Genomic DNA, 23,557 nt, shown 5'->3' with positions numbered 1-23,557 from the left:
AATTTAGCAACCAAAATATTTGAAGTGCAAAGAATAAATTATTTTGTATGCTCGTTAGTTGGTCCAAAGGTGAATACTTAACATTTTGACTGAAACACAGTATGAATAGTTTGAAAGTTTTTGATAAACCAGAATATAACATAATCTCGGTTTAATACTTTTTACTATTATGATTTACACCACTTGTATACGTAGTTTCAATAATGTATGGCAAACTCTGATCGTTTTGCTACCGAGATGATTATTACAAGTACATACTTACATTGATCGTGCGTTTGTTTACTTTAAACTAGCAACGTTTGACTTTGAGACATATAATTATAATACTGACAAGTTCAATTATGAATTCTGCTGAATGTTGTTAATTGTCATCAGAAAAACATAAAACGATAAAGTTCGATAGAAATTAAACAATATTATTCATCAAGCGAGGCAAAATAAATGTTATACTACGTGTGGAACTACCAAGTTATTCGGTATCACTAATTGGCAATTAAGCAAATACTTGGAGCATCTATTTAAGTCAAAAGTAAGTATTTGTATAATACTTAACCAAAAATAATTACAAATCGAACTGTTTCTTCGTTTAAGTCAAACAATGCGGCTTGTGGTATTTTATAATAAGTACAAGTTTATTAAAAAAAAAAAGGCAGAAACGATCGTAACTGGTTAGTGCGTGTGACGTGGTCAAAATGTCCTCATTACAACAGACATATATCATTTTTTTTCAATGCGACTAAATGTTATGTTTTATTACATTATTTAAATTTTTCGAAAGTTTAGCAGTACTATAAATATTAATGTTACACGGTTCTGCTCGTAAGATTATAATAGTTATAAAATAATATACAAGACGCTAAATGTTATGAAATAGAAGATAAACTAAAAGTGTAGTTATCAAAAACCGTTTGGTTTGCTATTCATACTTGGATACAGTACATTTTTTCGAGAACATAAAGTCAGTTGTTAAAATGTATATTCATGTCAATAGCTTTAGAGTTTAAATAAATTCAGTTATAAGCGTTTGCCTTGTTTTATGTATAAGGCTACACAGCTGGGAGTGGAACTTTCAGCACCCGGATTTAAATAAGATGGATTCTTCAATTGTTAAGTCTAAAAAATGTGCTATATTATCAAAAAGACAAAACTGAAAAATATTACTTTTGTAAGTTCAAATTTTTCGAATTTAAAAGCTTTTTGATTTTTTAAATTCATTCTCTACAAGTAATTATATTGATGTTAATACGATTTTTAATTTTATTATTCTACTTACTTTTGAGTTTTTTGTTAGCCGAGTTATTAATTTTAGCCACTTTAATTACTCCTCAAGTTTTTGTAAAATACATTACTAATAATTTGATTAAGTAAAGTATTATAAAGTACACATTTTTTATATGCGTTTAGATATAAAAAATCGAAAAAAACTTCTTATGAAATAAAAATGCTATCGCAAATAAGTTCTCAAAAATAAAAAATTCTAATACACAATGATAAATGGTTACATGGTTTCAAATATTTTTTCTGAACTCGTTTTTAAACTGTAAATAGAACTTAATAAACAATAGTAAAACCAGAGTTTAAAAATAAAAATAAAATTCTTAAATTTCCCGTCATAAAAAAAAACAATGACATAAGTTTGGCATATTTATTTGTCCAAAAGCAAATATATGTTGTTATAATATCTTTCTGTACATACACCAGCGTGTAATGCCGCTGGTGTTCTAGCAAACAATATGTAATTGCACATCATTTGTCGAGTACACTACATGTATTCATATATCGAGCGGACTACAATATAAAAATTTAAATTTCCTCCTAGCTGTCTATATAAAGACACTCATTAGCGTGTGTTTATCTAGTTAAATAAATCTATGAATTAGAAAGTAGATTTGTGCGGATCGAGAAACAATTGAAGACGTATACTCGACTAATGAAAAACAAACAATACACATGTGCATACATATTATTATTGAGTGCATGAAATGAAAAAATCGCTTTATATGCATAGCCGACAAATGGCTAATGGACTGGCCTCAAAAAATAAACGCGTGTCAAGAAACTTGATTTAGAGTTAATTCGGTACGCCAATAATATCAAAAATCCTAATTAACTTTAGTGAATATGTTTAAACTACACCATTAAAAAAAAAAATGTCATCAAAATTATCATTAAACAATTTTAAATCTTTTACTCTTTACCACACATTTTTTTTAATCCTAAATATGTGTTTTAAGAAAAATAAACGTATTTTTTACCTAGGTAATGTTTTAATAATTTATTATGTGAATCGATTATTTTTTTATAAAAATAAATAGATATTATATATTTACATTTTTAGCTTCGGTGCGGAGCTGAGAAGGTATTGTTTTTACCATGATGTGTTTTTATTTTTTATTTATGTTTTAGAGATTTAGATCTGAAAATTAGACCGAAGGTAGATCTAAAATGGAACTATAACATATACAATTTTCTCAAAGATCTATAGTCAAATTTTTTTTTTATTAAGGAAAACCACCAAAAATAGGGTAAATTTACACTTTGGCCGTAGTCAGTTTTTAGGTTGCTATGTGCGAGTGAATCAACAGTCATCAGGTAATGAAATATTTTTATTAATTGTTAATTACGATATATGGGTAACTATGACAGTACATTTTTATCGACAGACGATCAACCCTTATCGTATCCACCCTGCACAAGACTTGATATTAAATTTTAAGTACATTATTGCTGGTCCCACGATATTTTCTAAACCACTAAATCAGTAATAATTACATTATTTTATTGATTTCTCACGAATCATAACAAAATAAAAAGATGTCTTATGATAACAGATAATAAGTCGATATTTTTATTTTATACATAATTTAAAAAAATATTAAAGTTGTTTTAACTTTTTTAAACTTATTTCAACTCTACCATGTAAAACGTATTATAAACAATTTATAATTTAAACAAAAGTTTCAATCTTGGACGTAGACAGGTTGAAACCTTTTTTTTTCTAAACCCCGAAACAATTGGGTTTAATATCAAAATGACATATAGCCTACAGTGATGAATTAACTTAAAAAACAGTGTTTCATTGTACTAATTCAGTCGAGTGAATCGAAACAGTTGTATCGAGTCCTATTATATCGTGTGGTAGAATGAGAACACAGCAGGTTAAATTCTGTTTTGAGGAAAAGCGGTTTAGGTGTTTTCGAGACAACAGTCCAGCGGAAGAGGCAACACAAGTCAACCCTAATTGTTCAACGAAAAAATACAAATACCGAGTTAAGTCATAATTGCGATCGTTGCCCCATTAAGTGACGTTGATTTAGAAGGTTCTCCAATTACGATTATACCGTCGGCTGAGTTCAAAGTGACACCTCTCCATACCCTTAGGGGGATTATGAATACAGCACATACATATAAATCATATAACCGCGATGAGTTATTGCGTGTGTCGCGCTCCAGTTTCTTTTTAATCTCGAGTGATTTACATTTTGATCTCCTAGACTATGTGTACAGCAAAGCTGTTATTAGAGCATAATAAGATCGTTTGTATAATATTATATCGTTCACAGAGTACCATCAGCGTACTATTGGTGAGAATAAAAGGGGTATTTTGTCGACAACAAGCCTAAAGCCAAAATAGTTTAAAAGTAATTATAATAATTTATTATTAACGCGAATTATTTCTCACAGTTTTCGAACGGAGACAAAGTAAAACTATAAATATTATATTATGGCTTACAACGGTAAATCCGAACGCGGAAAAAACATAGGTCGACTGGTATTTAGTTTCTACTTGACATGTTTAAGTATTCAGTGTACACACAAAAATCGTCCAATACATGTTTTCGAATAATCGATAGTTAACTTAGACAAATTAAATTGCTCTCGTATATCAATGTAAATTTTCAATCGAAAACAAACAATGGTTATTATTCAGTCAGTGGTATTTCTTACTATTTTATAGTTTTACGTACGATTTTTCGTCAAGTACTTGATCGTTTAAATGGTTACGAATATCGAAATAAAAACATCAACATATCTTGGAACTACAAAAAATCACGGGTATCGGTTTTTACACAAGGGTGGTAATTTTGAAATAATAAAAACAATAGATGGAAATATAGTCGTTTCGATGGCGGTCAACAAGCTGAATTTTAACGAGCGTACGGTTAGAGTATAACTAATTGAATAGAATTAGCGAGACAAACGCGTATGGCGCGAGCAAAGAGTACAATTTTAATCAGTCCTAGACAGGGTTGCCAACTATCAAATTTAAAATAACCGGCTTTAAATAAATTTTATATGTTAAATATAAAATATTTTGAACTTACATTGGTTATAACATTTAGAAATAACAAAATTATTATCATACAGATAAAATGTATACCTAATCATTATTATTTTGTCATTATCAAATATTATTTATGAATAATGGACATGTACGTCTGGAATCAGCTGCTGTCAGTCGGCAGCTCGACACTGGGCAGTCGTGCAGTCCTACCATATGACAACAAAAAAGGTTATTGCATTAACAACTTGGTAGAAAAGAATAATAAAGTATAGTGATAAATCATTGACAACATACATTTATTTATGATAAATAAAATAACCGGCCTTTTTATATGGCCGGTTTGATGCAAAACCGGCAGCCGACCTAGGTATTAAAAAACCGGTTAGGCCGGCCAAAAACCGGTCGGTTGGCAACCCTGGTCCTAGAAAAAGAAAATTTGTTGTTGCGTTGTGATTGTTATCCTCGTATTGGACTCTATTCTGAACGTGAAAGAATAAAAAGATTTACACTCGAACGGTGTACGATGGCTGATTGTCGGTACACGACCGAGTTGTGTACGATTGTATAAATCGGAAAACACGAGTTATTTTGCATAAGATAAACACACGTCGGCGTCCTCACGTTCTGCCTTTCCCTCTTGGCTCTTACGGTCGCGTTATAGTCTTTGATGGAATTCGCAGAATGCGCTCAACTCTGGTTTGTCTGAAATTTCCAAAGGCTAGCGAAAGAGCAAAAAAAAAAAATATATATATATACATATATATTTACAACTTGCCGCGGGACATAATAAAAATATGGCAGTAATAATTTGCGGTTGTTTATGTGGGTCGGCCGGCAGATTTATTGGACGGGAAAAATCATATTTTTAATGCCAGTATCGTACGCACGATATTTACCGCCGTTGAAGTTTCCATAGATCACGCGGTGCTTTTATTTTATTTTTTCTAAATATTTACCTTAACAACAAGACTAGTGTTTTTTTTTTCAAAACGCGTGGGTAATTCGTTGTTTTTTTTTTGGCCAACATGTTCATCGACGGCCGGTTTTTCTTACCTCCTCCCCCCTCCGCTTTGCCGTGTGTTAACAAAACCCCATTTTATATTATTGTGTAAAACTGTAAAAACAAAGTGTCACCCCTACTATAATCACTATTGTGCTTTCCCCTTCATCATCATCATCATCATCATGTAGCTTCGGCCACTACTCTTCATTGTGTTTTCCCCTTATTTTAACTAAATTACAGATAATATAATCTGAATAATTGATAGTATACTATGTAAATGTAAACTGATCAAAAGTTACACAGCTACATGTATTTATTAATACTGAATACATTCAGTGGCTTAAATTTAGAGACTAGATAGATTTTACTCAATTTAAGCGGTCCGAAAACGAATGATACATAATTGAACCAATGAAAGCACATTATTTCGAGTATCGCATTTACAACTAATTGCTTTCACATTGTTCTATTGATCAGCTCAAATTTCATATGGTAAAAGTTTAATTAAGGATTCTAATGCATTCCATAGATTGCATTCCAATGCATTACAACTACTAAAACATTAGAGTAAACAAAAACCGGTCATGCTGTTCATGCAAAATGATTAACTATTTTTTTTTGTCAATTAATCAATTTCCGTAATGCGTTTGTTCGTGTTAGTAATATATAATTTGTTTTTTTTATTATTCGAAAATTGTGTGTTCTTTATACTTACTTGAGCTTACAATAAATTTATTTTAAATTAAAGCAACTTGGTTTCAAAGAGGAATGGTGCACATTAAATCATAATTCTAAACCTAATTTGATAGTTTTTTTTTTTTTATTCCAGAACAATTATTTCACTTTACCGACATTATTATTTCGTACAACAGTTAACAATTTGTGTGCACATTGTTATGTGTTATTTACTGTCAAATATATCTCATACATATATTTAATTATTTAAGGAAAACTTTGTTTACAGAGTGCAATTTAATAGGCGAAATGTACCAATAAAAAATACTAATCATAAGTTATAAATTTGACTTTTGATAATTATAATAAAAAACAAATTGTATACAAATTTATCTAAATCCTTCAGAGGGCAGCGGGCACAAGCTTGTGTTATTTTAAGATATTGCATTAGTATTTTATATTGCAATATGATTTTAAATAATTACTACTAAAATAAATAATAAACTGTTATTCGGTGGATTTACTTTTCTTTTGCTGAATAATATCCATTTAGTTGCAGGACATTATGAAAACAAAGAGTTTAAAGATTACTGTTGTTGGTAACATTTTCTATTTAAGCTTGTTTTAAAAAAAATTGAAACAAGTATTAAAAAAATCTTTATTAAAAACGGAAACTCTTAATCAACTCGAGTAATAAGCATCTGAATAAAAAAATAAATAAAACGTAAATCGAGGAAATAGACAGCAAGGCGATTCCAGGAAATAATTAGTGAAAACATGGAACTATAATTTGTTTAAAGGCCCACATGTTATTATCAATTTATAACATAATTATAATATCACTAATTCTTGATATCTATGGCATGTCATTACATCATAAAAAATTATTAAATAATAGTTTTAGAAACACCGGACAATGAAAGATGATCTCAATTAGTTTCAAGACAAACGAGGGTCCATTTAGGCACTCTTCTGAACTTTACAAAATACAATGTATGTATTACAAAGAAACAACTCAGAAACTATTAGCTACAAAGGTCAAGTTTTCATGTTTAACGTTCTATAGTGTTTAATGAGAAAATATATTTGTAGTACTTGAAGTTTTTGGAACTCTACTATTAATAATAAATATAGGCTCATAAGTATCTATCTCTATTTTCCAAAACTTTCCTTAGGAATTGTTTTCTCATTTTGTACTAATAAAACTACATGAACCCCGCTAGAACAACATAATAGAAAGTTAGTTTCGTGCTTGGCTACTTACTGCTGTTAAAGCTGCTCAAAGCTGTACGCAGTCTAGATGTAGTTGTTGTCGGACAATTTTGTTCGTCTGACCCGTCTGGACAATCGAGCTTACCATTGCACGTAGCCTCTGGCGGTAAACAAGTATCTGTAGGTGCGCAAAGCTTGTCACCTGGGTAGCATCTATGTTTTCTACCGGCGAATGCTTTTGTAAAAAAAAATAAAAATAAATGATAATAATAAAAACTATAAAAAAAAAAAAAAAAAGAATAATAAATTATATTAAAACGCTAATCCGTGTTTGAAAAAAAAATTGAAAGCAAAATAATAACTTTCAACATGTTAATAGAAAAATATTATCTATGGAACTATATCTAAGAAAAAAAAATTAGACACAATTCTACTTTTACTCAAGCTCATACTAAAGCAAATGTGGGTTGTCTTTTGGTCAGAAAGAGGCTTAGCCGACTAAATGATTATAACATTTATCATTTAACTTCAATAATATGTTGATAGGTAAATGTATCAATCTAAAACAATTTCCTGTACATTTAATTTCAACCACTAATAAATATTTGAGTTATTTGTTCAAAATACATATAAATTAGGGTTTTCTGTTCAATCGTTTTCACGGCCGCGCCATCAGTCCACTGTATAACACGTCTAGTACTTAATTGACTATCATATGATTATATTACCTCTGACCACGCGAAATCCTTTATCGATGACCGTTATACTAGGGTTATAATTTCTTGAATGATCAATGAAGTACTTAAGGAACGTTTCTAATGTTTCTTGTGGTTGACGGTCGTTGGTTTCAATATCTACAGTGACTTCTGTTAGGAAATTGTCTGCACTCGGTCTGAAAAATAAAATTTAAAACATTTTAGCAAGTTGAGATGGACAATTTTTATATTTTATAAAAGTTTCTGGGATTAAACGAAAATGATCAGTTTACGTTGCATAACAATTGTGTGGCCTTCACAACCTTAATCCAATGTTTCTTGGGTTTTGACGACTAAAAAAGGTTTTAGTAGAACAATGGGAAGTCACTGGTTTGCGGTTTGGGCCCAGAGGAACGGTTTCGTCGCTGCTAGTGTCATTCTTCAAAGGGAACGGTCTAGCAGTCGACGACCTACGTGAGATATGTCTTCTTTTAGTCCTGAAGGACACATTATACATAAACAATTTCCACTTGTATTCTACGTAAATGTTTTAATTTTTATTCAATCGTGTATCTATTGAATTATTTGTCTATTTATTCACTTATTCACTTATTCGTTTTTGTCTTAAAGTATCTATGTCTATCTATGTTTATCTGTACTACTATTACCATCACTGTTAATTATTGTTATGTACCATCGTATTGATTAAGTATCAGCTGTGTCGTATATGGCAACCTATGTTTTAGGCAGCCCGTTAGATTTTTTTTGAAATAAAGTTGCTTCTCTGAGTTCTCTCTCTAAAATATTAGTTACTAAAAAAATGTTAAGAATAAATGTACAAGTAATTTAAATTACTATAAAATTGGTGCCCCTTAATTTTACGTCACTTCTTCGGCCTTAGGAAACTTACTCCATTTTCCCTTGCCCCCTCTTTTTTTTGGCACAGTCCCTGATAATACCGTTGATTTAAGTGCTATAATTCAATTATTCGTATTTTGAATAACTCACTTGATTGCCACCACCCGAGGCTCGACATCATTTGTCCAAGATCGTAACGCCTCGTTCAACGCTAAACTGAAGTTGTTGGCTAACCAGCTGAAGGGTTCGCTGCTCGGATTCGCATAATCGCTGATGTATGGTTCGTTGACGGTCATGTACACACGATAAATGACTGTTATGAAAAATTAAATGTACAGATTAAATTGGTGTGCAGTAGAGAAAACATTGTTTTATGTTATAATATATTTTCTATCTCTTATAATATATTATTTATCTTGTCCTCTCCGCTGCACTCATCATAAATGTACATTCCGAATTTATTCTCTGGCCAATTTTCCACCCGTTTACATACATTCTGATCCACACAACTTTTCTAAACTATATCGACGCGATACATTTTACGATATTGGTGTATTTTTCAATAATTAAGATAAACTCAACTAAGGAGAAACTGCAACAAAATCGAACAAGTGCGACTACAATTTCACCTGTCCAACTTGGTTATCCTAGTTCATTTTTAATATTATATGTTTTAATTACTCAAAACTTGTGACGGGGCAAAGGGGTCGTAGGGAACTGTCGAAGTCGTGGTAGTGGTTGTCGACGCAATAGGAGTAGTGATATTTTGAATTGAGGTCTGCGTGGTCGTAAACGGACTCGTCAGAGATGTTGTGCTCTTGTTTTCAGTTTTGGGCGCTGAATGATTGTCTTCGGTATCTCCCGAACCCTCTCCATCGCCGGAATTGATGTTGTTATCGTCTTCGTCGTCAGTCATAGAAGTATCCCCTCGTTGTGTAGTGGAAACAGCTGCGGGTGTAGTGGTGCTAATGTCATCTGTTGTCCGTACATGTCTAAGCAATTAAAATAAAATAAAAAATAAAAATATATATACAAATAAATATTATATATATATTCAAATAAATGTGTTTTGGAAAAAATGCATTTTATACTCTTCATTGATTTGTATTGATGCAGAGTAATTATTAAAGATAAGATACCCGTTTCATCATAAAATTTTGTACTTTTTCTTATTAGAGACATTTAGTTAATATTTTACAATATGATACCACGCACTCCTCGTCTTGTTCTACATTTTAAACTTTAATAACATTAAAAGTAATTATCCACAACTAGCTATCGACCAGTTAAAATGTTCAGTAAATTATTCTGATTTTAAAGTTGGTTAAATATACGGTATTTACGTTACCATTTAAGTTTCAAAAGTTAATAGAGCTCTGAAAACACTAAATAAAGGTAAATGTTTAGTAATTTTATAATATTATTAAATCAACTATGGAACCAATATTTTTTATGAAGCAAATAGTGGAAAAGTACAGAGAGAAAAGAAGAAAACTGTGTATGGTATTTATAGATACAGAAAAGGCATATGATAGAGTTGTTCCCAGAGAGGTTTTGAGGTGGACGTTAAGGAAAAAAGGACTTCCGAGGGTGTATGTGAAAGTAATAGAAGAAATGTATGAAGGGGCAATTACAAGAGTGTGTGTGTGGAGAAACTGTAGATTTTAGTGTAAGAGTAGGTGTGCGTCAAGGTTCAGCGTTGAGTCCTTACTTGTTCAGGGGGAGGTGCCATGGCCTATGATGTTTTCGGATGACGTAGTGTTAGTGTGGGAAAGTCCGAAAGAATTGGGTGAGAGCCTTTAAGAGCGGAGAGAGGCGCTTGAAGGGAAAGGACTGAGGATTAGTAGGAGTAAAACGGAGACCATCGTGTTTGATTTTGTTGAAGGTTATTGGGTAAGACAGGTAAGGCAGATGGGTGATGATGAAGTAAAATGGTGGGTACGAGGAGGATGTGAAAAAATAGAATAAATTGTGGATGCCTATAAGATTGAAAGGTAAATTGTATAGGTCGGTAGTGACGCCAGCAATGTTATATGGGTTGGAATGTTGGGCAGTAGATAAGAAAACGGAACAGATAATGAGTGTAGCGGAGATGATAATGTTATGGTGGATGAGTGGAGTGACTAGGGAAGATAGAATAAGAAATGAATACATAAGGGGCAGTCAAGGAGTCGCATCAATTGTGGAGAAAATGAGAGAGAGGCAGTGAGAGGTGTTATGAAGATGAATGTAGAGGGAAAAAGAGGAAGAAGAAGACCAAAAAAAAGATGGGTGGACGGAATACAGAGTGATATGATGATAGCGGAGGCGATTGTAGAAAACCGAGCTCTATGGAAGCGTAGGACTAGGGTGGCCGATAAAGAAGATCGTTGCCACTGTCTTAAGATAAAATTCAAATTTTATTTATTACACATTATGAATGTTATGGAAAAAAGTATTCTACTATGCCATATGGTTTTCTTTCGACTATTTTTACATTTGAAAAAAAAACGGGGGGAAAATGTAAAACTTAATTGTTCAAACGGCGTTTGGTGTAGGCAATTTAGCACCATCGATGGTTGTGGTCGTTGGATGATAAAATATAATATGACTGCTATGAAACATCTATACAGTGTTGCTATCATTATTTAATACATGTATATAACTTTCAATGTTTAGGAAATATTAGACAATACTTGTACATCTATCAAATACGCATCGAAAAGATGATTTAAAAGTGATTTATAACTTTCAGTTATAATATAATGTCTGTAGGCCTGTAATCTCCTCCTCCCCCTTATGCTTCGACCCCACTATGCCCTGACTCCACTTATTTTAGATACCAAAAAAAATTATAGCGCCGTAGTTTTAAGCTGACAAATATCTAAGCTTCTTTAGTGTTTTTCTCGATTTTGAAGGGAATGGGGTAAACTTTTTAAATTGTTTACCTATTTAAGGTACATTCCAGGTACGGTTTTTGATCAAAAGACTTGCTACAAGAATAAATTGGTTCAGTGGTTTAGAATATATCGTGAATCCGGTTAGGACACAAAAATAAAAACCCATCATTGTAAAAACAATACCTCGGCTCTGCATTGAAGTTAAAACGTACTGCTATACATAATTTTGTATGTATATTTAAATTCATGTTATCAATTATACATCAATGCATATGAAAGAAATTGTTAATATTTAATTCAAATAAAATTTTTTTTTTTATAATTGAACTACTTAGTGCACTTTAGAACACTTAGTGGAGGCAGTTGTTACTTCCTTTTTTCTTCAACGATTGCTCCTTATTATTAATGTACGTCTTAGATCTACCCTAAGGATAAAACTCCGCTTCTGGCAAACTTTAAAATCTTTCCAAGCTTTCTAAAATGTTAATAACAAATATGATAAAATCGTATGTATTCACCTTAGCAATGAAGTGGAATCTGATTGTTCGGTGGTTTTGGCAGATGTTGTGCTAGTTGAATCGTCAGCATCGGACCAAAACCCGAAGAGGTCTCGCTTAACCCGTTTTATGGACTGATGGACAATATCTACAAGATTATTGTGTATATTGTCATGCCATTTATCATATAAGATGTTCTTTTCAAGTTGGTCCGCGTCTTCAAATACTAAATCGTTGTCAGTCTGTGGAAAAAAAAAACAAATGTTAAATATTTTTTAGTCATAGTACTATTGATAAACGTTGACAAGCCAGAAAAATAGCAAAAGCACTTTCCCCAGCAAGCATGCAAACGTTTTCTTTATTTCACTTTTTCAACCAGTTGTGGGACTTAAGGTCTAAAAATTAAATTAAACTACAGATATTTGTACCTACAGTGAGACTATAATATAGTTTTCATTAAAACTGGTTAGGTTAGGTTAGGCACTGATTATTCACTTACTTATAATTACTAGCAAAGTTTTAAATTTATCCTCAACTGTATACTATGACAGTTAAACTACAGATTGTAACTATAACGGAAAATATGTCAAACTAGCATTTACAAACTGAGTTGCTATACAAAACGCAGGGGTCCCTCTGGTATTAAACGCTGAATCTTTTCAAAAGTGCTCTCCGCCACTAGATTGCGCTCTTTTATACATATAATATAAAGAATTTCAAACGTTAACCATCTAATCACACTGTATACATTTTTAAAACAAGTATTTGAAATAAGATCTTTTGAAATATTTCAGACCCCATGATAATTGTATTATTTAAATACAAACACATTATCAGTGTTTATTTTTTATTATTAACAGTGTATAGTTTTTTTCTTCTTTGGGACTTGATACAGGTAGATAAACAAGTATGAAATTATCATTAATACAACACTCAGCCGTATTAAAAATTGCAGACATTTAAAATTATAAATTACACATAAAATCTGCATTTCAAAATATTATTAAATGTCATAAGGAAGTCATGATATCTTTATTGGTAACTGATTTTTCCTTCCCTTTTCAACACGCTTCTAGGAAATCAGACCAAAAAGCCTTGCACATTTGGTTAAGAGTAGGATGGACCATTTCTATAATAAAATACGATTTTGTTGGATCTTTCACTTATAGTAAGTATTAATAGAAACTGTTTTTTTTTTCATATATCGCAAAATTACACATACTATATTTAAATAGCATTAGATGAGAACAGTTAAGATAAACGGCACAATTGACAGCAACTGCCAATAAAATGTTACAAACTCTTAGAAACACCTTAATGCCCGGACCGTTTTAAACGAAGCATGCGGCTCCTCGTCTAAACCACCACAATATGATTTAGTTTCAATTGGTTTTAATCGTTTTCAATCATCGATTACACGTCGCACTTATGCAGTCGCAACATTGATTCATTAAACACGAAACATAACAATTTAACTGACTTTTTCAATTACTTCAAACGAACTCAATAAGCTATAAGAGTATTGAAATGACTATTTAAATGAATTAGGTCGTTTGACGGGTCACACAAACTGGATAAATAAACTCAACTATCCACCAATGGAACTTCAACTTGATGTCTGCAGTAACCACGCACTTCTAAAAGTCTTAGTTTATGATTTTACACAGGGTGTGTGACGTGTGACCTATATCACATTACCTATCTATTGTTTTTTTTTTCCAAGTGCACTAAAATGTTTTACTTGTTTTTCTCCGCCTACAATATTGACATAACATACATCAAATAATGTAATACTCAAAATGTTTGAGATAAAATATAGATAGTTGAATTCACCGTTAATTAATGGTGTAAAAATCCATCAATATAAACGAGTACAGTTTTTAACTGATTTAATCGTATCGGCTGAAAGGTCGATTTTTAATTTAGCTACCTATTATAAAATTAGTTAGATTTATTAACAAAACTATGAAAATGAAGCGATTAAATATTTTTAAAAACTAAACTAAAAAATCGGACTTTTAACGCCATATTGAAGTTACATTTTTTTTTTTAATCTTCAAAACATATACTTAGAAAGTGATTTCGTACTTTAGTCTTTATTTGTATACAGTTCAGGACTTTCCGTTCCCCGAATGAGTAATTTTTCAGAGGATGTGGTCCGTCTGACCAGGTTTATGGCCTTACAGACTATTTCATAAGATTTATAGTTTTAGTCATTGAAATTGGCCTCGATCAATTGGCGTTGGGGAATGGATTAAATCCGTAGGATCTTATTCAACAATTTTACACGCGCGAGTTACTTGTTTTATGAACTTAATCTGCTAAACACCGTCAAAAAATCTTCTCCTGTAAGACGAGTTGGTGTGACAAACTACACTATATGTTGTGGTTTAACTTATTTTATATTACTACAGTGTTGTACACATAATTAAGTAAAAAGAATTACAAAAATAGTACTTGCTACTGGTAAAATAGTACTAAACTATAAAAAAAAAAAAAAATCGTTTACCAACACCCTGTAGTGTTTATTATGCATCATTGATAGGTCTACATTGGCAACGGAATAAGTTTGACGCCTGCCAGGCGCCGTTTAAACGCTATCTCTCATTTAGGTATAATTTGTACTAATTTATGACGAGGCGACTGAGAGACGGTTATAATATTGTGTTTTTTTTTTTAGATGGAAGCGGCAAGTGACAATTAATGAACTCCTAATTGAAAATAGGTCTTGCTTTGTTAATATTATTTGTCGAAATAATTAATTCTTTTTTTGAACAGTTTCAAATTTGAATTGTGAATATTATCAAGCCAAGGTCTATATTATATGGGCTATCGACACAAATTCAATAAAAATGTACCGCATTCTAGGATATAATAAATGCGTCATCACTGAGAACATTTTGTTTCTAATAACCTAATTAGGTCTGCTTATAATAATTAATTAAACACGAATTGCTATTAAAATACTTGGTCGGTTTTTGAATTTGTAGGAACGAAACTAAGTTCCGAGAAAACTGTTATGGAAGTTAAGATGATATACATCGAATTAACTCAAGGGAAAACCGATGAGCCCATCGCTGATGACTGAAAAGAGCATTTCAGTAGTTTCTTCATTGCCTTGAGTGGTTGATGCGGTCTGGTCCCTCAGGTAAAGGGTTTTCTCGGTAGACCTTCACCCGAACAAACGATTAACTGGTTAAAAAACACAGCAGCGTGCTGCTTGGGCATATGTCAACTTCCTATAATAAACTACACCGCATTATAAAATGTTAAGACCACTTTATATAAATAAATATAGTTCAATTTTTTTATTATCGAGTACAGAGAGATTAGGTTTCACTTGAAAAAGCTTAATTTCCCTCATACCTTCATGCATTTTGGTTCTGACAATTTAAAAAAAAAACAACAGTATTTACAATAACAATTGTAAAAATGTATAGTTTATTCATAATTAAATAAAAAACGTAGAACAAAGCTCGAAATTGTGTAACTGTTTACAATTTTCCGTTTGTAAAATGTTTACCCGCTACATTTTTATTGACCAATAGTAATTTAATTCATAAATCAATAATTATAGAGTGTATTTTTCTGGCCAAACTGATACTAAATTACAAACTGTAAACATCTTGTAAAGTTTGTCACCTGTTTAAAAAAGAAAAGAGTAATCTTATAAAAGATAATTTTGATAAAGCCTTTTTTATTTTTTATTAAGAAAAATGTATTTTCAATCTATACAATTTGTACATTAAGTAAATGTGATGAAAAAGAGTAACAAATAGTGATTATGGGAAGACATTCAGCAGTGCCATCAGACTAGAAAATTATTATTGTTTTTTTTATATTTATATAAATTAATTTAAAAGGTATCTAGGCCATTTTCTTTTGAGTCTTCTAGGTGCATTATCAGAAATTGGACTGAGGGTAGTAGATTTGATAAAGCAAACAAATAATTTGAATTATCACTAAGTAAATGACTTATGTATTGAAAAATACAATACATTTTTTCAAGTATTTAAAATTGATTGTGAATGTAATGGAATATATAAATATACATTTTGTGCCTTGCCCACAGTGGAAATATTCAAACACAACATTAACGTTTTACGACTGTGTTCACGTTTATTAAGTAATAGCTAAATGAAAATTATTTACAGGAGTGCCATAATCTAAAAACTCTGGGAGAGACCTCGCGTCTAGACTAATGCGACATCATAAAACATATGCATGTGATAGATCTGACTTCTGCACGGTCATAAAAAACATGACTCAAACATCAGAGGCGTTATTTAAACTGTAATTGGAACTATTGTTAGGTATGGAAATATATACATGTAAAAATTAACAGTTGCATAAAGGTTATTGTTAATTTTTTACTTTTTTTTTGCAGTTGCTAGTTATATATTTTTTTTCATTGCGCTACATTTTAGCATACCCTTACTCTCAGATAAAAATTAATGACACATTAAATAGGTTGCCATAATATATTGGTATGTTTAACGGCTTTGAGGCGGTTTGAGAACTGCTGTTAAACATATTTTAAAGGTATATTCTTGTGGTCCTTAAGTCGTACAGCAGCACTGAATACAATTTAGGTTAGTTTCATGCGTCCCACAATTATTGAAATATATTACACTAAGGTTTTTTTTGTTTTTTAGGCGAATTAATAATAATAATTAAACATGTACACCAAGACTGTGTGGTGACTCATGTATGTAATTGCGCGAGTGACATAACAGCAATTATGAACGACGCCTTAGCTCGATGAACGAAGCATGAACCCCATAAGACCGCCTACATCCGATTATGCATATGGTCAGATCATTTAAAAGTGCAAGCCATATACTTTAATCAAAAAAATTCACACAAAAATTAATATAAATTTTATAATATGCATAGTCATTAAAATGTTATGACTAATACCGGGTTATGCAAAAAACATAATGAACTAAACAATTTATTAAAATTTAATGGACCAATCATTGGCCACCGAAAAATGTTTTAAGAACTACTAAGTGTCTATTGATTCATTTAAACTTTAATGAACGGCCTAATGCGCGAGCCAGTGTTTTTGATAAAAATTTGTATTACACAACACATTTTAAAAATCAATAACATTCCCATAATTTTCTATAAATTTTCATTATTACAGGGCTTGTAACCTGATTGCAAATAGTTATTTTAAATACCAGTTAAAATCTTTGCAAAATTGGCACAATAATGTAACGGCTGGCTATGTTTGGAATACTATAACTGTAAACGTCATCTAACACATGGTTTTCTTGTCTTCCCTTTAACCGCTATCCAAATCTTTCTTCCAAACAACTCCTTACAAACACTTTTGTGTTAAATTCTAAATTACTGTAACTATTACGTTTTGGGCCTTTTTTTACCTCTCCTTTCTTTATCAATCATCACTTTATTATCAGTAATTGCCAGTCGACTCTTACAACTTTACTGGTTGAGATAATCATATTTGAGTAAATTCTTGTTTAGGTTAGGTTAGGTTAAGTCAGTCAAGTGTTACAAAAACTAAAAATGTAATAAAGCCAAAAAAATTAAATTAATTTGATACAAAGATACGGATTTTATATTATAAGTTAGCATTTAATTTAATTGTTTATAAAAATAAAAATAGTGCTACGAAATTCTGAACATTGTGTATACACATCTGATTAGTTATCTAAGAGTTTTTTTTTTAGAATTTCTCGATTGTTTATTCTCAGCTTTTTTTACTTAAATGTTGTATAAATTCTTTGAACGTGTCTAGCATCATTAAAATAAATAATTATACGACAATGTCTTACATCACATGTATATGTATACAAATGTGCATAGTAATACTTATTGAATCAAACACATCATGGATGTAATATGAATACAAATATTACAGCGCATTGGTGATCAGCCGATAGCTAGAGGGGTGACGATAAAATGCAGCATAATAAATAAGAACTTATTAAATTTACATTTTTAGTCTGTACTCGTTGTTTGTCTGAATTTTGGAAAATGTCCAAGATTTAACATCGCCTGATGCACTTACAACATACAAACAATCTCTTTTTGACATACTGTCGAGCGTCGCCGACCATGTGATAGTCTTGACTTAGTGGATATATTATAACACAGGCCACATGTGTTGTATCGTATATGAAAAGATATTACTTATAGTAATAAACCCCACCACCGCCACTATAACTGGTGTCGGCCTAATGTGTGTCATTTACACGTCATCGTGGTTTACCAGAAAAAATCCTATTGGAATAATTCGTTTTACATAACAAAGTAACCTAAACGTGTGGCTAATATTGCCAATTGTGTCCCAAGTTAAAAATGTGTATACAGTGTGTTATAATTTGAAATATTCATAATACTAGCCAAACATTTTTTTTTTAAAAATCATTTAATTGAAGTTTACAGATTAATTTAATGGAACAATGAAGAGAACAATTGGATTCGGGATGTAGAAACCAAGAAAGACATTAACAATGGTGAGCCTACAAAACGCTCATTAAGTCTGTTATTCAAGTATATTGATTTAGCTCAAAGCGCCAATTTTTATTCATTTATCATCAAATTATTATTGTTATTATAATTATTATTTTTTCAGTTTTTTGTGGAAATCATTTGGTGTCTATGTTCCCAGAGACAATATTTTAGTAGAAAATGCCACCTATTTCCGCAAAAAGAAACGCATAATATTATTTTTTGTTGTTCGGCAGTTACCTAAACCCAAGTAGCATTATAATAATAGTTTTAAAAACACAGAATTTAAATAAAGGGCATTTAAATATTCTCAGATATAAAAGTAGATCCTATTTTTAAAAATTAATTGCTGGTAGGTTTCTTATGAACTTTTCCTGTAACTTGAAAGAACGATGACCCCACTGGTTCTCGTGGTGATATTTTTGTAATTTATCATGAGCAGTTTTAATAACAGTTATTATTATATTATAAATAGTTTACCACAATTATTATGGTAAATAGCTTAAAATTATATGACTGTCTTATTTAAACATCTATGCAATGTTTTTGATATTTGTTTTTAGAAGTTTGTTTGCAATTATTACGGAAATTCATTAGTTCATCATTTATGCAGTTTAAGAACAAAATAAAGAGCACGATTAGTTATAACTACTATCGTATGGTATGTATACATTTGTGTCATAAATGAGTAGTAAATAAAGTTCATAATTCATTTAAGGTTAACTAGGATACCAAAAAAAATAAAAAATATAAACAAAAATTTTAAAAAATATAAACGAATAAATTATAAAACGTGAAATAATGACTTTGTTGGTAACTGTAAAGTTATCATGTAAAAAATATTGTGGTAGTTCATATTTTATTATGCTAATATTATATTATGATATAGGATTCGACGATAATTGTCGGTTATCGAGTTCCTCTATTGCATCATGCAACAATCCTTAATTTTATGGGAGATGGTCAGTTTATTTAGTATAAACGCTTCACGCTAGAAAATTATAGACGGTTTAATCTATGAATAGACAGCATAGTTACATAATAAGTTATTATTTTCAATACGTTGCTTATTCAAAATTTGCGCACTTATATTCTCGACACTTGTTGTAAAATATATGTCTTGGAGTTGAGACATAATTTTTTAGCAGACAATGTATTTAAGAAAAATAAAAAACAACAGGAATATTGTCAATAATCACTTAAAATTGTGAAAATATGTGATACATTGAATGAGTATGGCAAAAATATCAAAATATATAAAAGTTATCAAATCATTACAAGAATGTTATGTAGATCTATGCAGAACAATACTTTTAAGTTAAAGATACTCAAGTACCATTTTTAGGTTTTAATTTAATTTTTTATTTTTTAACTATAAACTGATACTGCTCCTATACTATTATTAAAAAAAACATTTTTAAAACTCCATAAAAGGTTATTGTTAAATATGTAAATGTAACAGGCAACATCCGACAGTTAGTGGCTATAAACGTTAGTAATATTTAACTAATAAGTAATATATGTAAGTAAAATGTATCGTTTTCTCCATCACAGTACCAGTATAAGATTTAACTTTAATTTAGATGTTAGAAACTTAATTTTTCTTTAGAACACAACAAGAAATTAATATAAGGGCGGGGCAGTAAAACGGGCGATTTTCCAATGTATTTAAATAGGGAAACCCCACCCTTTACAATTTAAGGATCTATGAAAAGGTTTTTTTAGTTGCATTTTGTTTAGTACATTGTCAATCTACTAAAATAGAAGTATAATAGAGCTTTGAACAAATATAATCTATGAAGAATAAATAGTTAGTGTGAGTTTGCTCTAATGGAAGTATATAATACATAAATATTAATTTTATTGAGAAAAAGCGATTACAATTTAAACTATGGAGTACAAACGATTGAAACATGAATCGTCGATCATAAATTTAACAAGACATTGATTATCTGTTATTTGGTCCACTATGTTTTTGTAAAAAAACAACCAGTACAGTGGGGTTGGGGCATAGTGGGGACGGGAAATTCACAGTGATAAAATCACTTTCGAAAAAACGCTTCGATGCAAATCAGTAGTTAGTATTTTCAAACCAGTACAGTCTAAACCAAGCACAGTGTAAGCCAGCAAAAATAGAAAATATTAAATTGAGGTGCTGTATTTACAAATAAGCATCAAAGCGTTTATTTGAAACTGATTTTATCCGAGCGGACTAGTACAGTAGATTATAGGCATAATGGAATCAAAGCAACGAGGGGACGGAGAGGTCACAGGTGTACAGGAATCATTATAAATAAAAGCGATAAAATTGAATAAAATCACTTTCAAATAAACGCTTTGATGGTTATTTGTAAATACAGCATCTAAATTTAATATTTTCTAACTTTGCTGGCTTACACTGTGCTTGGTTGGATTTAAAAATTCCTGTAAACCTGTGACTCCCCGTCCCCACTATGCCTCGACCCCGCTGTACTGTTTTTTTTTTTACTGGTCAATGAAAAAATCTTGACAAATCATTTCATCCGAATGTCAGCTGGAATTAACAAAATAAAACTCGTCAGTCATATTATTAAGCCAACATTAATGCCAAAAAAAATACAAACTAAAATAATAACTTGTTTATAAAATATTTTATTTTTTCAGTTGAAAAAACATTCAAAATTTTTTTTTTTTCCAAAAATGTTTTTTTTTATAAAGTATTAATAAATCAAATAATAATAAAAATAATGTCAGCTCAAGATTTGTTACTCTCGCGCGTCTCGGTATTCAGAACTGGTTTTGTTTTAGGGGAAAACCACTTTATAGCTTATACCATTTTTTTATGGATCACCCTTAATGTTACTGTGATGACTAACGATTTCCTTTTCTGGAATATTGTTTCCATGTATTTCCGTGCAATCGTCACTCGTCGTACACTCGAAAAAAAAATATTGTTAAGTAGAAAGAATTAACGACTCGGGCGGTTTCTCACGCCACACCAATGGGTACACGATTAGGTAAATAATTATACATTTAAATGAAGTGTGTCAAACAGCGTACAAACTGTCGGTACCATATGTGATTTTAACACCTATCGTTTCCGAACGGGGGGGCAACGGAAACGGTTCTTGTTTCCTGACGTGCCGACAACCTTCGGTTAGTATTTTAATTCCTCCAGTTTGGTTTTGTCTTATTTGTTTCCATACTTAACGTGTTTAAAAGGTCAGGGAGCGGTGGCGGTGGCGGTGAACACAGCGAGGTGAGAAAGGGCGGCCGTAAATAGGGCTATTGTCGCTGCCGAGCACGTGCGCCTAATAAGCGTTTAACAAGTCGTCCGAGCGCGTAAGTCCTTAAGTCAAAATAAATGTGTAACGCGACGTTGTCGGCTGCGGCGGCGGTGTAGCTAGCGGTTCACGACTCTGTACTCGGGACACGTTTTGCTTTCAAATTCATACATGTTTAATGCCTTTGGCCTTTTCGCACCCAGCCCGACACGACGGTCGGGCGCAAAAAAAAAAAAAAATACAACAAAAACAACAAAAATGCCCTCGGGCTATTTACGACCGTTTACGCGTAAATCACCGCCGTTCTATGGTATGCGCGTGTGTATCTATAATTTCCAGTGAGCCATCACATAACCTTAAACTCGGGGTAATATCTTTATTTCATTTTTTTTTCTCCCAGACTATTTTCGTAGATGCGTTCTACGCGACCGGTCGTATTTGGGTTTTTTTTTTATTTCACCACCCCTTCACAAACACTGAACACACGTTTGGACCCGACCAAGAAGACCAAGGGTTATGTATCGAAACGGGCGGTAACCGTTCTGAAAAATCATCGGTCCAAATTAAACTGTAACCCGATTGGATTACGAAATTAATTATTTTTTGTTATATAATAGTAGCGAAGATAATGACTGTAGGATACCGACAATCGTCGTTTCCACTGTCTGTATTCACATCAACGGCCATTATAGGAAGAATACGGAAGTGTACTGGATAGTTCGACAGTCGTAGAAATATTTACAGGAAAAATGTAAAAAAAAAACAGTTTTAATTATTTAATCGCGTTGGATCGTGTATATCGGCATAATAATATCTAAACATTTATTAAGTAATTAAAAACTACCATAGTTTTATGGTGCTCGTTTGTTCGAGTACACTTTGGCACGGCGAACGATTTACGTGATATACTCAGTTGACATATTTGATAAAATTGTCTTTTTTTTTTTTTTTCGGTTCCATATACTCGGTGATACAATCGGCCGGTAAGTTTATTTTAAATGACACTACTGTACACGTGAATCTGGTTTCCTCCGGTTGTCGGCGGTAAAACCGTTTGTGAAAAACCAACGCGCCGTTTGCTGAAGAGTCATTTCGGAAAGGCTCAGAGGCGACGGCGGCGGCGGCGGTGATGGGAAGGCTTATGTTTTCGGGTATTAATGTATTATAGGGAAAACGGATGGGGGGGGGGGGGTGGACGGAGAGGGTCGCAGCAATATTTTCTCGGCGACTAGTCGGCAAAACGGTCACGCGCCTTCCCCTGCATCGCACCGCCCAAGCCTTTTCCGAACATGTTCTCGGGGAAAACGCGGACAAATTTACCCTCTCGCGAAGGCGGCGACGATTTTTTTTCCTTCATATTTTTGCTTCTCCGGAGACACACCGGCTGCGGTTTTTCTGCGGTATACAGTGTGATTTACAAGTTTGCCGACCCGACGACAGCATTTTAACGCGCCCAAAGTCCGTTTAATAAGCCAATAAACGAGTTGTTGTCCTGACGAGATGACGCGATCAATGGAATACGTGAAAGTGTTACCGAACACACACATACACGGCGGTGGAATACACGGCTGCCGGCGATCCCCTTCGAAACCCTCGTGCCGCGGGTGAATTGATGGGAAATTTATGTTTTCGGTATTCCGTGAGAAGACTTTGATGGGCAGCCGGTGTCGGACGGCGGAGGCACGAGGGTTGTTGTCGCGCAGAGTA

At 32.1% G+C, this 23,557-nt stretch overlaps 1 protein-coding gene across 6 annotated transcripts in view; it reads right to left on the bottom strand.

Annotated features, from left to right (window-relative positions):
* LOC126838810 (basement membrane-specific heparan sulfate proteoglycan core protein-like) overlaps positions 1 to 23,557 on the bottom strand; it is a 141,385-nt gene that overhangs the window by 79,750 nt on the left and 38,078 nt on the right. For all 6 annotated transcript variants that reach the window (XM_050573529.1, XM_050573532.1, XM_050573534.1 and 3 more), the window contains exons 3-7: positions 12,126 to 12,346; positions 9,410 to 9,720; positions 8,879 to 9,041; positions 7,904 to 8,067; positions 7,228 to 7,410 (exon numbers count right to left, since the gene is read on the bottom strand). In XM_050573529.1, the coding sequence (XP_050429486.1) occupies positions 7,228 to 7,410; positions 7,904 to 8,067; positions 8,879 to 9,041; positions 9,410 to 9,720; positions 12,126 to 12,346 (1,042 nt within the window). The remainder of the gene's footprint in view (positions 1 to 7,227; positions 7,411 to 7,903; positions 8,068 to 8,878; positions 9,042 to 9,409; positions 9,721 to 12,125; positions 12,347 to 23,557) is intronic.

The sequence above is a fragment of the Adelges cooleyi genome, unplaced genomic scaffold (genome assembly GCF_023614345.1).
Source record: "Adelges cooleyi isolate 19-005CV unplaced genomic scaffold, UGA_ACOO_1.1 ACOO_flye_CR_arks_rails_tigmint_CR_PRNA_30, whole genome shotgun sequence".
NCBI classification, from domain to species: domain Eukaryota; kingdom Metazoa; phylum Arthropoda; class Insecta; order Hemiptera; family Adelgidae; genus Adelges; species Adelges cooleyi.
The sequence above is the reverse complement of the archived record's forward strand: the minus strand, read 5'-3'. Positions and strand labels throughout refer to the sequence as shown.